Source organism: Cetorhinus maximus, chromosome 28 (assembly GCF_964194155.1).
Source record: "Cetorhinus maximus chromosome 28, sCetMax3.hap1.1, whole genome shotgun sequence".
Lineage (NCBI taxonomy): Eukaryota > Metazoa > Chordata > Chondrichthyes > Lamniformes > Cetorhinidae > Cetorhinus > Cetorhinus maximus.
In genome coordinates this window covers 17,888,707-17,904,520 of record NC_135906.1, presented here as the reverse complement: position 1 = coordinate 17,904,520, position 15,814 = coordinate 17,888,707, and the positions used below count along the sequence as shown (strand labels likewise).

Below are 15,814 nucleotides of genomic sequence, written 5' to 3'. Positions count from 1 at the left end.
AAGGATGGTTGAGGACCTTGGGCTCATTTACCAAGCAGTTGGATTTGCAGAGAGAGAGTTCAGGTGAGATGAGACTCTGCTTTCTGCCTGTGATAGTCATGCAATGTTTGATTCAAATTCAAAGATTTATTTTCAAGCCATTGTTTTTCATTATCCTGACAATTTGTGGTCTGCGTTGGAGGGAATCACAGGCCAGTCCGATTGTTTCCCCACCAGGGATCACTGGATGGCGATCAAGAGTAAGGACCCTGGCTGTTTCCTTTATTCATTTGCTCTTTTGTTGATTAGGTATTAGCTAGGACCATTTGTTCTAAGTGACTTACAGCTTATTTCCTACAGTACTTAAGTGACTACACTTCAAAAGTACTTTATTGGCTGTAAAGCACATTGGGATGTCCTGAGTTTGTGAAAGGCAGGTTTCTTAGTATTTAACACTGCATTAGCCATCTGGTTCATTGAAGCACTCAATATCTTGCTTTCAATTATAAGGTAGCAATGGTAGGGACCTAGATGACATTAGTTAGGTGCACTCTTCACTTTTGGGATTTGGCTTTGAATGCATTCTTGGCTTGTGTGCATGAGTCAATTAGGATTCCAACTTACAGTATCAGGTGATGAAAAGTCACAGACCAGAAACATAAACTCTGTTTTTTCTGTCCACGCATGCGGCTTGCCCAGCTGAGTATTTGCAACATTTTCTGTTTTTATTTCAGATTTCCAGCACCCACAGTATTTTGCTTTTGTTTGAGCATTTTGACTCAGGTTCACCTGCTATTGTAAATTGTGGCGTCAAAAGTAAAGTCATTTCCCATCGAAACTAAAATGGTAACTGCAGCCTTGACTCGGCCATGGGGTTGGGGAGGGTGGTGGAAAGGGGTAAATGCATTGCCTTCTGGATCAGACAGCTTCATTCCCTGCCTCATTTGAGCTTGCTGGAGCAGCAGAAAGAGTATAGTCTTGCTGCTGATTGTGCTGGTGGAAGTAAGGAAATAAAGCAAAGGTTGCTATTCTTAACTGCTACTTCATGTCTCCTGCTGTCATATGTGCATGTTTGTGCTTGGCTATGATCCTCTCCATGGTTCAATAGCTGCCAATGGTTGTTAAACTCACATCATAAAGGATCATCACTTGGACAAGTTGCCTGATGACTGCCAAGCAGTGAGAAAAAAACTTGATTTCAAAGCTGCTTCCTCTCTCTTACTGCTCCAAAGCAAACCTTTTGATACAAGTAACCTGGTGTGTGAGGACCCTCCTGAGAAGCTAGAAAACTTTGACATCTCAATAAATAAGAGACTGCTCTGGAGTTTGTGTAATTCATTTTATTAAGCTTGAGGCTCCTGGCCTTTTGCACCTGTCTGTGATGCTGTTCCAGCAGCTGGGTCATTGGATGATGGTATTCAGGGCAGTAGCTGTCAAAAGCTTAGACTGTTCTACCATGTGTCGGTCTAAAGGGAAAGGAAAGGGATGCAGTTGGTCAAGAGTGGGATAGAAATCAGAATTTTCCAGGGTGAGAGAGGGGGGAGGGCTATATTCTCCTCCATTATCTCTTTCTAGATTGGTATGAGCTTGTGAATGGGGCAGGGATGGTATGTTACAGTATAAAAACAAATATCTGACTTTGACTATGCCAAGGGTATTTAAGTGTTTTGCTGTCTTTTTTCCCTGGAACACTCAAACATCAGATTAACTCCCAAGGAACCAGGTTGCCTTGTGTTGCCCTTGTCTTAGTTCAGGAGAGGAAGAGAGAGATGTTGGAGTGGGGAATTGACCATAAACACTATTTGCATCATTGCTCTCTGTGACAATGAGTGAGATCAGTTGCAATTATCTCGCTGAATGTGAGATGTGCATTTTTAGCCTAGAATTATTTATTTTGGATTGCAGTGCTAATGAGGGGCGAATGGTATTAGGCCAGCCCCAAGTACCCGTTTGCTTTTCACTCAGTTGCCTTTGCCTTTCAGGCAAATGGAAATCTAGCTGTTAAACTCCAGAAGATAGCGGATCTGCACTATCCTGCACTGGATGCAGGGACCAGGTAAAACTGGCGCTTTATATTTCTAATGAGGAACTGTCTCACAGCGCTTGTCGAACACCGAATCATTGTCCTGAGGTCTTGAAAGATGATTATATAAATACGAGTTATTGTTGGTTTCTAACATAGCAATGAGCCTTTCACTCAGTGGTACCATCCCCACCCCTGAGCCAGAAGGTGAAGGGTTCTCATTCAAAACAGACCAGGCAAGTGGAGACTGCAGCTTCAATGCTGAATGCTGGATTGGCATGTAGCAGATACTCGCATTCCATGATTTTGGGTGGTCTCCTCTTCATCATATTGGAGCCCATGATAACAACGCCCCCTCCACCTCATATAGGATTAATCTGCCTATCCACTGGTTAAAAAAATATGCTTACAGCCATGGAAGGAGTGTTCAGGTGGCAGCCTGTCAGAAGACTAGGATAGAGAGATTGGTAGGGCTTGGATCAGGACCAAGGTTTAACTTCTGAAGCAGCATACTGGGGAATGGAGACTCTTTTGCACCAGTGTTGCACCAAGACATGACATTCAAGAAGAATAGGAAGCTAGGTGAAGGGGTAGCACTGTTAATCAAAGAGGGCATTGATGCAATAGTTAGAGATGACCTTGGTTCAGGAGATCAGGATGTGGAATTGGTTTGGCTGGAGATGAGGAATGGTAGGGGGAAAAGTAATTAGTAGGAGTGGTTTACAGGCCCCCTAACAGTAGCCACGGTGTAGGACAAAGTATTCAAGAGAAAATATTGTGTGCTTGTGATAAAGAGATGGCAATAATCATGGGTGATTTTAATCTACACATAAATTGGAAAATTCAGATTGGCAGTAGTAGCCTGGATGAGGAGTTCTTAGAATGCTTTCCAGATAGTTTCTTAGAGCAGCATGTTCTGAAACCAACCAGAAAGCGGGTTATATTAGACTTGGTATTGTGTAACGTGACAAGATTAATTAATGGCCTTAGAGTAAAGGCACCCCTAGGTAGCAGCAACTACTATATGATGGAATTTTACATTCAGTTTGAAAGGGAGAAGACTAGTATCTTAAACTTAAATAAGGGCAACTATGTGGGGATGAAAGCTGAGCTAGCTGAAGTGAACTAGGGAACTAGCCTAGAGGTTAGATCAATAGAGAAGCAGTGGCAGATATTTAAGGGGATATTTCAGAGTATTCAGAATAAGTACATTCCTACTATAAAGAAAAATTCTAAGGGGAGGACCCACCATCCGTGGTTAACTAAAGATGTTAAGGAAAGGATCAAACTTAAGGAAAAAGCATACAACTCCACAAAGTGGCAGGACAGATGATTGGACAGAATATGGCAGAGAATGACTAAAAGGTTAATCAGGAGAAAGAAATTAGTGACAGTGGGGAGTTGATAGATAATAAGGAAATGGTGGAAGAAATGAACAAATATTTTGCTTCTGTGTTCACTATAGAGGATACAAAAAACATTCCAGCAATAGCTGCAAATCAGGAGGTGAACGGGAGAAAGGAACTTGGTGAAATTTAATCACGAGGGAAACGGTACTGAGCAAACTGATGGAGCTGCGGGCTGGCAAGTCTCCGGGTCCTGATGGACTACATCCTAGGGTCTTAAGAGGTGGCTAATGAGGTAGTTGATGTGCTGGTGTTAATTTTCCAAAATTCGCTAGTTCTGGAAAAGTTCCATCAGATTGGAAAGTAGCAAATATAACCCCTGTATTCAAAAAGGGAGGGAGGCAGGAAACTATAGGCCAGTTAGCTTGACGTCTGTCGTGGGGAAGTTATTAGAATTGATCATCGAGGAGGCTTTAGCTGGGCACTTAGAAGAGCTCAAGGCAATAGGGAAGAGTCAGCATGGTTTTGTGAAAGGAAAATCATGTTTAACCAATTTATTGGAGTTTTTTGAAGGAGTAACATGTGCAGTGGGTAAAGGGGAGCCTGTAGATGAACTGTACTTAAATTTCCAGAACGCAATTGATAAGGTGCCACTTCAAAGATTATTACGGAAAATAAAAATGCATGGTGTAGTGGGCAACATATTAACATGGATAGAAGATTGGCTGGCTGGCTGGCAGAAAGCAGAGAGTATGTATAAATGGCAGGATGTGATGAATGGACTCCCACAGGGGTTTACTGGGGGCTCAACTTTTTACGATTTACATCAATGATTTAGATGAGGGGAGTGAAGACATGGTAGCTAAATTTACAGATGACACAAAGATTGGAAAGTATGTTGTGAAGAGGACATGAGGTTGCAGGTGGATATAGATAGGTTGAGTGAATAGGTAAAGATCTGGCAAATGGAGTTTAATGTGGGAAAATGTGACATTGTTCACTTTGATAGGAAGAGCAAAACAGTAGAGTATTACTTAAATGGAGAACGGTTGCATAATTCTGAGGTGCAGAGGGATCTAGGTGTTCTTGTATATGAGTCACAAAAAGTTAGTATGCAGGTACAGCAAGTAGTTAAGAAGGCTAATGGATGCTATCCTTTATTACGAGAGGGATTGAACATAAAAGTAAGGATGTTATGCTTCAGTTATACAGGGCATTGATGAGACCGCACCTCGAATACTGTGTGCAGTTTTAGTCTCCTTATTTAAGGACGGATGTAAATGCATTGGAGGCGGTTCAGAGGAGGTTTACTAGATTGATACCTGGAATGAGTGGGTTATTTTATGAGGAAAGATTGGACAGACTGGGCTTGTTTCCACTGGAGTTTAGAAGAGTGAGGGGTGATTTGACTGAAGTATACAAGATCCTGAACGGCCTTGACAAGGTGGACATCGAAAGGATGTTTCCTGTTGTGGGTGAATCCAGAACTAGGGGGCACTGTTTTAAAATTAGGGGTCGCCCTTTTAGGACAGAAATGAGGAGAAATTCTTTCTCTGAGGGTTGTGCGACTTTGGAACTCTCTGCCTGAGAAGGTGGTGGAGGCGGGTTCATTGAATATTTTTAAGGCAGAGGTAGATAGATTCTTGTTAGGCAAAGGAATCAAAGGTTATCGGGGTGAGATGGGAATGTGGAAATCAAAGCACAAGAAGATCAGCCATGATCTTATTGAATGGCGGAGCAGGCTCGAGGGGCCGAGTGGTCTACTCCTGTTCCTATTTCTTATGTTCTTAGTTTTGATAGCCAACCTAGGTTGAATATAACATGGGTGCCGTGCATCATAAATCCCCCAATTACACTAGCCCAGTTAGGTGCCGTGTGAAGCTCCCTCTTTTCCGTTCAAACAACAAGCACAACCTCCTCCAGCCCCACTCCAATCGCAGAAAAGATGAGGAAGGCAAATCATTTCCACCCTCATATTATTGGACTGGATCCACTTTAAACCAGCAAAACCTAAACAGCAGATTTCTGTTGCTTAGTTCTTTGTACATCTGCGCGTGGGCATAAGGAAACAAAATATTCTCATCCTGTGATTTACTGTTGAAATTTGAAGGACAGCTTACAGAGCTGTTGGCTCTTACATGGCCACAAATGGCATTTTAGAATATTGACCGTCTGAGGCCAACCTGTTGGAAAATGATTTGGATGAAGGAATCTTCACCTAAATTTGGGTTATCTTCCCTAATGACTCAGTGGTGAATGCAGAGGCTGGTGTAGTTATGGGGTTATAAAAGCCATCCCTTGTCTGTAAGGAATTAGCTGGGTGGCTAAAATTAACATCAGTATTTTAGGTTATAGTGGGGAGGGGGGCGGGGGGGAGGGGGCGCAGGGGGTTAGCTTCAAGGGTCCCTAACTCATTAAATTGCAAAATAGAACATGAGATAACAAAGTGGTCTAGTGAGGATCTGTCAAAGAGCAACCATGAGTTCCCTCTCCTACAAAGGGTGAACATCAGCTACTTGTGGAGGGGAAGTTGTCAACACCTGTGGACCATAGAAACATTTACAGCACAGAAAAAAGCCATTTGGCTCATTTATACTGTGCCAGCCAAAAAAAACACTAGCTCGACTAATCCTATCTTCCAGCTCTTGGTCTGTAGGATTATATAGGTTACAGCATTTCAATTACGTATCCAATTGGTTTTTTTTAAATACAATGAGGGTTTCTGCCTTTATCACCTTTTCACACAGTGAGTTCCAGACTCCCAACACCCTCTAAAAGAAAATAATTACTCCTCAAGTCCCCTCTAATCCTTCTACCAATTTAAATCTATGACCCTCTGCTAATGGAGATAGGTCTTTCCTATCCACTTTATCCAGGCCCATCATAATCACCTCAATTAAATTTCTCCTCTGTCCCCAGCCTATCCAATCTTTCCTCTTAGCTAAGATTCTCCAAGCCTGGCAATATCCTCATAATTAGAATGTGCAGGTTTAGGGGAAGAAATGGAAGCACTAGCTGAATTGCTCATTCAGAGAGCCAGCATAGACACAATGGGCTAAATGGCCTCCTCCTGTACTGTAATAATTATCTGATTCTGTGAACTCTCTTCTGTGCCCTCTCTAGTGTGATCACATCCCTCCTGTAATGAGGTGAACAGAACTGGACTTAGTACTCTAGCTATGGCCTAATGAGTGTTTTATACAGTTCTAGCTTCAACTAATAAAACAAAGGACTCAGTTTGCCCTCTTGACCACCTTAGCTATCTGTCCTGCTGCCTTCAGTGATCTGTGGACATACACTCCAAGGCCCATATCGTGAGTTCACACCTTTAGGACAGATGGGAAGACAGAGGAGCAGGGTGAGCAAGGCAATGGGTGGGCATGTGAACGTCTAACTCACATCAGAATCTGAGGCATTGGACAAGTGTTTCACCATCATCTCTTTCCTTGTGCATTCAATACTTCTACCTATTAAAGAGAAGAAAAGTTCCATTAGTAATGACCCCGATGTACTCATTGTGTTGGTTAGACACTCTGGTCAGATTGACTCGTGTTACTGATGACTGCCATTAAGCACCATTAACTTTATAGGACTCCGTGATGCAAAATGTTACTGTTCTTGCATCCCTGGCAGGAAGGTTATTTCAATTGTTACATAAACATAAATGTTAGGCTCCCCTGATGGCTCAGTCCAAATTAGCTAGGTGAGCACCCGACACCAAGGCTGCAACCATCCTGGTACCAGCTTAGTGCCAACACATCGGGTAGTGCCCTCACCGACTGAACCATCAGTGAAAATTTGGCAATTGTTCTGTAGACTGGAATGTAAATGGGCAGATGGTTATAGCTCCCATGGAGTACTGAGTGAGAGGGCAAGACAGTGATTTCCATTTTTTTGCTGGTTCGCTCACTGATAACCAGCAACAGGTTAGTGTCAAGTGTTCTGGCCATAAGCAGTGATCAAAGATAACACAGGGTGTCATGAGATGCCAGTTCCTAGCCATTGTCAAACCTGGAAATATTGTTGGTTTGGAGTGAATCTTTATCCTCCCACCCAAATAATAAAAAAAGGAATCAAATATTGGGCCACTGAGAGGAGAGAAAGATGGTTGTTTGCTCTTACAGCTCTTGGTAGCAGTTTTAAGAACTGTATTGTAACATTGGCCAGGGATAGCTCATGCCTAGGGGGGATCCAAGAATGGGAATTAGAGTGAGGATTATGGAGCTCACAGCCACAGCTTAAAATTTAAATGACTTGGGAACACAAAATATATTGTGGATAGGTTTAGATTTTGTGTTAGCTTCTGTTTCCCCTTCTAATGAGATGAAGCTTGTTGTAATATGGGTTCTTTAGATGTCTCAATGATAAGATCTTGAGACTTGTATATTTAAACATGAACCCTTTATGTTAATCTTTAACTATTTACAAATCCCAGGTTACTGTCATGCATGGTGCTATTACCTCCATGCAGGCTGGTTCCAGTGTGTTCTTTCTAGACTGTTCTCTCAGCCCATTACCATGTGACTCTATACATCATACCGTGGGTGGTGCTATTCTCCAGTCCCACGTTAACCCTTGCTCTGCCAAGCATCTTTACATTGCATTGGCATGCAGGCACATCATACAACAAAAATCTCAAATTGGACGCTGTTAAAGAACAAGTCATGGAATCTGTGCTGTTTAGACTGACCTCTCTTAATTCTGGCAATGGTATTGTTTTGTTTGCTGGAATAACAAAGGTTCTGAATCTGCTCCTGCATATCAATCATTGCTAATCTGTGTGGAAAGACAAGTGGGGAACATAAACAATTACAGACCTGATTGGGGTCACACTCAAACTCACTCACTCCACCCTCGGGTTCATACTCACTCCACCCTTTGTGTTCATTTTCTTGTTGGTTGTTCTTGTTTCCCACTCAGCACCATCCCTAACCCCAAGGTTGCTAACTCTTGCTGGTTCCTCACTAAAAGGTCATTCTGTGTGACCCTAGCCAGTGAGTGGCAGCAGAATATTTAGCCTTGGCATAACATCACAGCCAAGCCTAATCCTCTCCTCCTGTTCCAGTAAAGATCACTGGATAACAAACATGAGCAGGAATCCAAAGCCTAGCTGATCTGGACACTGCGACCAATTACTGCACTAGGACTGTTGGAGGTCCTGACTGGGCCCTTGCTGCTCTGTATGGATCAATATTACCCCAGGCAGTGCATTTATCATTGAGCAGTCCATTCTCACGTCATTGCATTCACATTCACTCCCGCAATTTCTGCTTCCAGCCAGTTTCTGTGCCACCTACTTAATGTCTTTCAGCTCCTGTTCAGGATCCAGAGACTGCACTTGTCTGCATCTTTGTATTAGTCTCTCTAGAATCTGCGTGGGGGGCAAAGAACACAAGATGTTACTTTGACGCACTGATGCCAGCCACAAGACCAACAGCATAAGCTGTCATTGCAATGCATTGGCACTATCAAATAGTCCATTCCACCCCTGCTCTGTGCTGAGTTAGCTGGTAACAGTGGTGGTACCATAGTCAAGTTTGTGTCCATGACCCAAGAACAGTATCAGGCAAAATTCACACTCCTGGTCACTGTTCTGTGACCCCTGTGTGGACATCAGGGGTGAGGATAAGATCAAGGCAGTAATGGAGGTTCTTCTGCTGTTTCTGAAATTACAGCCTGAGGTGAGGAGGAAGAAGCGGAGAATATTTTAGACCGATCTCTCTTAAGTATTATTTCCATTCTGCCGCATTGAAAGGCAATTTAGGATTATTTGCAGGATGGCTGACACACTGATCAATAAGAGTCATTAGTCCAAAGGAAATCTTATTCTACTAACAGAGAAATAGTGTGTACATGCAATGGTCTAAACACCCTTTAGGGACCCTGGTGTTTTGAGCAGGACTCCCATTCAGAGATTCTCGTTCCTCTAGGAGACGTGCCTTAGACTTCCATTCAAAGAGATTGGCAGCTCAGCTGTAGAGTGTTTGATTCCTATCAGTTAGCCCCTGCAGTTTAAATTCTTGCCTCAATTAGTTCATCATAAACTGCACTGTGCCCGGTGGGCACCGCGGGGACTGGGGTGTTTTGTTGACCCCTTTAATCACATCTTGGTTTAATATTTGCAAGGTTCCTTTAAAGTTTTTCCTTGATTTTACAGCTGACCTGACTTAGGGGCTGTGCTTGATTTCTCCCCTGTTATTGTTAATTTAGTTAATTGTTTTAACTCTACAAGAGATAAACTGCACTGTGCACAGGAGCTTCCTAGCACCAGCTGCCCTGTGTCTGCAACACTAATGGCAAATTCCCATTGCACAGAAACACATAGGGGCTTTCCCTGGCTTAGCATTCCCAGTGGTAATGGAGAGTTAATGGATGGACCAAGGTCTCCAATTGAGCTAAGAAGCATGGATAAAGAGAAATTCGTGGTGGTAAATAGGTAGTTTAATTCACTATAGCAAGGACTGGTGGGGCTAGAATTCAGGTTTACAGATGTCCATATGGAAGCTCCCTTGAAGCCTGGTGGGAAAGCCCTAGGATATGGCTACAGTGTAGTACCGGTGTTTGACCAGGGACTAGCAAGAAGGACTTGGAGAAAAGTCAACATTAAAATCAACAACAAGGCAAAAGAAACTATTTTGTTGATCTTTTGTAAGCAGATGTGAGTTGTAAGTACTTGATTTCCAGCCAGCCAGAAAGTTGGTGCAATAATTACGAGGGCAACCAGATTGCAAGTAACTTTAAAAAAAGAACAACAGAATGAAGAGCACAGTGAATAATTATCTTGCTGCTGTACCTGATTATATTTCTTTTGGTTTTGTCTGAGTATCTTGCAATCTGTCAAACTGCTTAACAAATCATCCTCTTGAATAGCTGCAATCAAAAAGGGACACATGTTGAATGTATTTTCATTTTATTCCCAGTCTCTCTAGGTTTACGTGAGTCACCCATAATTCTCCCTGGGTTGGTGGGAGGATAATTGGGAGTGGTCTGAGGTGATCTGCTTTCTTTTTGTCCTGGCTTCTGGTGCCTCCTTTGTCCCTGACAGGATACCCTGAGTTGCCACGGAATGGCGCAGAGACTAGCAGTCACAGGACTTCCCAACCTCATTTCATGCAGGTTATCAGACACGGTAGATTTCATGAAACCACTTCAGGCTGCATTTGAACTCAGGCCCTGGGGTGAAGAGACAGACTCTCAATGTCCTGCTTATGTAAGTTTCCCCTCTCCTCTCTGCTGAATACACTGATTAATGAGATAAAGTTCCCAGAGGGCAGATTTCCAAGCAGTGGGCAGGACTAAGGAGTGCATTACAACCAAACAAAACCTGTCTTCATTCAACCTCCACATGTGCTGTCTGATTTGGGAGGGAGCGGTGGTGCCTTTCGTCAGTGAGTGGGAGCAGAATTTGTGTCCCCCTTTTTTCCTCTCCAGCCTAGAGATGCTGCAACCAACAGAAATGTTTTAGCTTCACCCTGGCTATGATCTGATCGGCCTGGGACCCTCCACATCTTTAAGGCTTAATTCCACACTGGCCACTTTCCCAGTCAGAAAGACTTTGAGGGAGCTGCATTGCTGTTTTTCAGCTGAAGATGGGAGTGTCCTTTAAACAGCCTCTCCAGCTGCTTTAAATTTATATATAATTACACAAAATATCACACTCTGCTGTGTGATGTGAACAGATAATGGGGTGAAATTGGTCAGGCAGCAGTGTCAAGTGGCCAGTAGCTAATTGCTCAAAATGTGCCCAGTCCAAGATCACCCCCCAATATCTTTTGGGGGTGAAATAATAACTGCTTCAGCCTTGCTTTCAAAGCTTTTTCAATCCTGCATCGGGTAATTGCCTTGTAAGGTGTTTCCAATGCGGTATTAACCTGCTGATAAACACCAATGTGGCATCGTCCTGTTGGTACCAAACTCCAATGTGGCACTAATCTGCCTATCTGGTACCTCAGCCCCAGCCTATCATTTGTCAAGTTTATCAACCAATACACATCACAATGCAAGTTGGGTAAAGGATACTGACTTAGCTTTCGATTAATTTGCTCTATTTCTTTCCGCAATGATTCACATTCTTCCCATAAAAACTTTTTACTGTAAGAAACAAAAATAATTCAGTTAATCTCTGGATTTTGACATATCAGGGAACATTTCATTTCATCTACAGCAAATGGAAGAGAAGCTGTCCCAATATGGTATCCCATCATCCAGATGTCACTCTGGTCTCTGACGAATTTATTTCAATTGAGACCAGATCCATTGTTAATTGTTGTAAAACTTTCCCCGTCCTATCCCTGAATCTGTGTCACCAATCAGCAGGCCTTGAAGTTCACTGAAGTTGAAGAACATAAAATCCAGAGCAAGAGAAGGCCATTCAGCCCATCAAGTCCACACCTTCCAGAATCCATAGCTCATTATTCTGTCATGCATTTTCCCATCTACATCACGTGTTAATCCCCTACTGTAAGGAACACTGAGTTCTTTCCCTCACCATCCCTGGAAAAAATATTAAACAGCTCCATTAGTATCTTTCTAACTTCACTCTTCACTTCTCATCAGATATTAAGCCAGTTGACCCCCATTTCTCTCGCTCCTCCAGGAATCTAATTCCATACAAATTATCCTGCGTAGAAGGTGCAGTTATTTTCTCTAACCTGAAACTCACCAACCAGCAAAGCAAATTCCTGCAGAGATGGAATCAAACCTGCTGCTCCTCAGTGGGAGTCCAACACTTAAGTTTGTAGCTACCAGATCACCATTAATCTAGGCTTTTATATCATCAAACCTGGGAGTTACTAAGCTGGGATTGTGACTCCATCCAGCGATTGCTGTGGGAATCAACGGCCAACGAGTTGTTGAGCTGGGATATGGCTCCACAAGCACCAAAAGCTATGCGACAATGAGTAACAAGAGGTTTCTTGACTGTGGGACCATTGACGGACAAATTGTATCTCCCCAGCATCCATAAAAATTGGGGACGGAGGGGGAGGGGTCTCTGACATCAATAAAGAATGGAAATCTTGGCCATTATCCCTTCCCTGACTAATTTCTAGTCACCTGTGCCCTAATGGAGATTGGCTCAGTAAGCGCAGACCTGGGGTTTGATCTCACTGAGCTCTGTTAAGTTTTACATATATTTTTTGTAATAAAAGTCTTCATTTTCTCTCTCTTTGCATTGCCTACCTCTCATGTATTTCTGCAGCAAGTTCTTCGGCATGGCTGCTGGTGTCTGTGGTCTGCACTTGGTTTTCTGTTTGCTGGACTGCCTCTTGTGCTTTGGTTAGGTTTGAGGACAGTTCCTTCTTCCAGTCTTCAATCTTTCTGTCTATCATTAAATTAATCCTGTCCTCTTCAATATTACTGCTCATGCTCAGTCTCCTCACTTCCGCTGTGTAAGACATAAATAGTTTACCAATGCGATGAAAGTGGCCATACCATCTGTCCACTGTCTTACTATCTGTCAGGTTTCGGGTGGGGAAGTGTGGGCCTGCCATCTCATATAGGTGGCGTAGTGAGTCAGTGCACAAATTCAGCTGCATCATTCCAATGGGGACATGGTTACAGTCACTCCCTCTAGTTCACGTTGAGTTCCCAATCTCAGCCATGGGGAGGCATTAAAGAGAAACCCAGGTGAGGGTCAGAAATGAGGTTTCTCCTCTGGGTCTGTTGGATGACTTTGAGTCTCTGTCAACAGTATTGGGTCTTGGATGTGGGAGCAGATTAGTGGACTGGCCTCAGATCTGAAGATGTTATAAGAAGAAAATCGAAGATTCAGACCAGAAAAGAAACAAACAATTTGTACCAGTCCACGCTCGTTCCTGGCTGAGTTAGTTGTTCTTAGCCAATGTGAGATGGGACACAATTGGAAAGTGCACACGTGTGAACAGGATTGCAGCAGCTGATTTCCCCTTATGATTGAATATCTTACCAACGGACACTATCGGGGCACATACATGACAAATAGCCCCCTTGTTTGAAGTACTGGAGGGTGGTGACCAACCCAGCATGAGTTAACATCTTTTTGACAGGGTGTAGCAAGGTTAACAAAATAGAATGAATAAATACGGCTCATGTTGTGCTGAGGGAGTGCTGCACATTCTGAGGCTCTGTCTTTCAGGTGAGACATTAAACCAAGGTCCCATCTATCTTCTTGGTGAACATAAAAGATCCCAAGGCACTATTTCAGATAAGCTGGGGAGTTCTCTCTGGTGTCCTGACAAATATCAACATCACTAACCAACATCACAAAATCAGATTATCTGGCCAATGATCTTATTTATGTTTGTGGGACTTGCTGTGGCCAAATTTGCTGCTGTGTTTCCTACAGAGCAACAGGGACTACACTTCAGAAATACTTCATTGGCTGTAAAGCGCTTTGATGATGTGAAAGGTGCTATTAATAAATGCAACTTCTTTCATCTTTACCTCTCCATTGGAACTGGGTTAGTATTTCGCCACTATCCACATTCAAGTTGCCTTCCTTGAAGTGCGTGCTGGGATAGTGAGTGTGGGCAGGCTTTTGGCTATGAAAGGTCCACACCACTGCTGCCACTATCTTCCATCCCCCTGCCACACCCCTATTCTCCCACTGTGCATCCTCATAACCTGAACTTATCCTTCCAGATTTTGGTAAATATTTGTTAGACCATAAATATTGAGGCCACCTGGAGGCTCCTCTCATGTGCTAGATCTTGGTCTGTACGGCTTATACCACAATTATTGATACCTCTGAGCCACTGGAACCATTCTTTTATTCATAGGATGTGGGTGTCACTGGCTCAGCCAGCATTTATTGCCCATCCCTAGATGCCCTTGAGAAGGTGGTGTTGAGCTGCCTTCTTGAACCGCTGCAGTCCATGTAGTGTAGGTACACCTACAGTGCCGTTAGGAAGGGAGTTCCAGGATTTTGACCCAGCGACAGTGAAGGAACAGCGATATATTCCCAAGACAGAATAGTGAGTGGCTTGGAGGGAAAATTCCAGGTGTTAGTGTTCCCATCCATCTGCTGCCCTTGTCCTTCTAGACCGTGGTGGTCATGGATTTTGAAGGTGCTGTCTAAGAAGCCTTGGTGAGTTCCTGCAGTGCATTTTGTAGATGGCACCCACTGCAGACACTATGTGTCAGGGGTGGAGGGAGTGAATGTTTGTGGATGTGGTGCCGATCAAGTGAGCTGCTTTGTCCTGGATGGTGTCAAGTTTCTTGAGTGTTGTTGGAGCTACACTCATCCAGGCAAGTGGGGAGTATTCCATCACACTCCTGACTTGTGCCTTGTAGATGGCGGACAAGCTTTGGGGAGTTAGGAGGTGAGTTACTCACCACAGGGTTCCTAGCCTCTGACCTGCTCTTGTAGCCACAGTATTTATATGGCTAGTCCAGTTTAGTTTCTGGTCAATGCTAATCCCCAGGACGTTGATAGTGAGGGATTCAGCGATGGTAATGCCATTGAATGTCATGGGGCGATGGTTAGATTCTCCCTTGTTGGTTCCCTCACCACCTGCCGCAGACCCAGTCTAGCAGCCATGTCCTTTAGGACTTGGCCATCTTGGTCAGTAGAGGTGCTACCGAGCCACTCTTGGTGATGCACATTGAAGTCCCCCCACTCAGAGTACATATGTGCCCCTGCCACCCTCAGTGCTTCCTCCAAGTGATGTTCAACATGGAGGAGTACTGATTCATCAGCTGAGGGCAGGGGGGGTGGTGCAGTTGAGGATGGGGTGCTTTGTGGTAATCAGCAGGAGGTTTCCTTGCCCATGTTTGACCTGATGCCATGAGACTTCATGGGTTCCGGAGTCGATGTTGAGGACTCCCAGGGCAACTCCCTCCCGACTGTATACCACTGTGCCGCCACCTCTGCTGGGTCTGTCCTGCCGGTGGGACAGGACATACCTAGGGATGGTGATGGTGGTGTCTGGGACATTATCTATAAGATATAATTCCGTGAGGATGACTATGTCAGGCTGTTGCTTGACTAGTCTGTGAGACAGCTCTCCCAATTTTGGCACTAGCCCCCAGATGTCAGTAATGAGGAATTTGCAGGGTCGACAGGGCTGCGATTGCCGTTGTTGTTTCCGGTGCCTAGGTCGATGCCAGGTGGTCTGTCCAGTTACATTCGTTATTGACTTTCTAGTGGCTTGCTAAGGCATTTAAGAGTCAGCCACATTACTGTGGATCTGGAGTCACATGCAGGCCAGACCAGGTAAGGAAGGCAGACATTAGTGAACCAGATGGGTTTCTACGACAATTGACAATGGTTTCACGGTCAACATTAGACTTTTAATTTCAGATATTTATTGATTGAATTCAAACTCCACCATCTGCCATGGCGGGATTCAAACTCAGGTACCCAAAGCATTACCCTGGGTCTCTGGATTACTCATCTAGTGACTTACACCCCCATATAACCTCAGATAACAGATGTTCAAAGATGTTTGGGCAGTGCCAGATTTGGCCAAGAGATTACTGGGAAATG

General features: G+C 43.8%; 1 protein-coding gene across 5 annotated transcripts in view; it reads right to left on the bottom strand.

The window, feature by feature from the left end:
• Positions 1-1,300: 1,300 nt before the first annotated feature.
• Positions 1,301-15,814, bottom strand: part of LOC144668864 (coiled-coil domain-containing protein 159-like) — a 28,842-nt gene continuing 14,328 nt past the window's right edge. For all 5 annotated transcript variants that reach the window (XM_078531295.1, XM_078531297.1, XM_078531296.1 and 2 more), the window contains exons 6-12: positions 12,529-12,733; positions 11,372-11,439; positions 10,142-10,218; positions 8,646-8,719; positions 8,039-8,124; positions 6,748-6,815; positions 1,301-1,445 (exon numbers count right to left, since the gene is read on the bottom strand). In XM_078531295.1, coding sequence (XP_078387421.1) covers positions 1,431-1,445; positions 6,748-6,815; positions 8,039-8,124; positions 8,646-8,719; positions 10,142-10,218; positions 11,372-11,439; positions 12,529-12,733 — 593 coding nt within the window. In that variant the 3' untranslated portion in view covers positions 1,301-1,430. The remainder of the gene's footprint in view (positions 1,446-6,747; positions 6,816-8,038; positions 8,125-8,645; positions 8,720-10,141; positions 10,219-11,371; positions 11,440-12,528; positions 12,734-15,814) is intronic.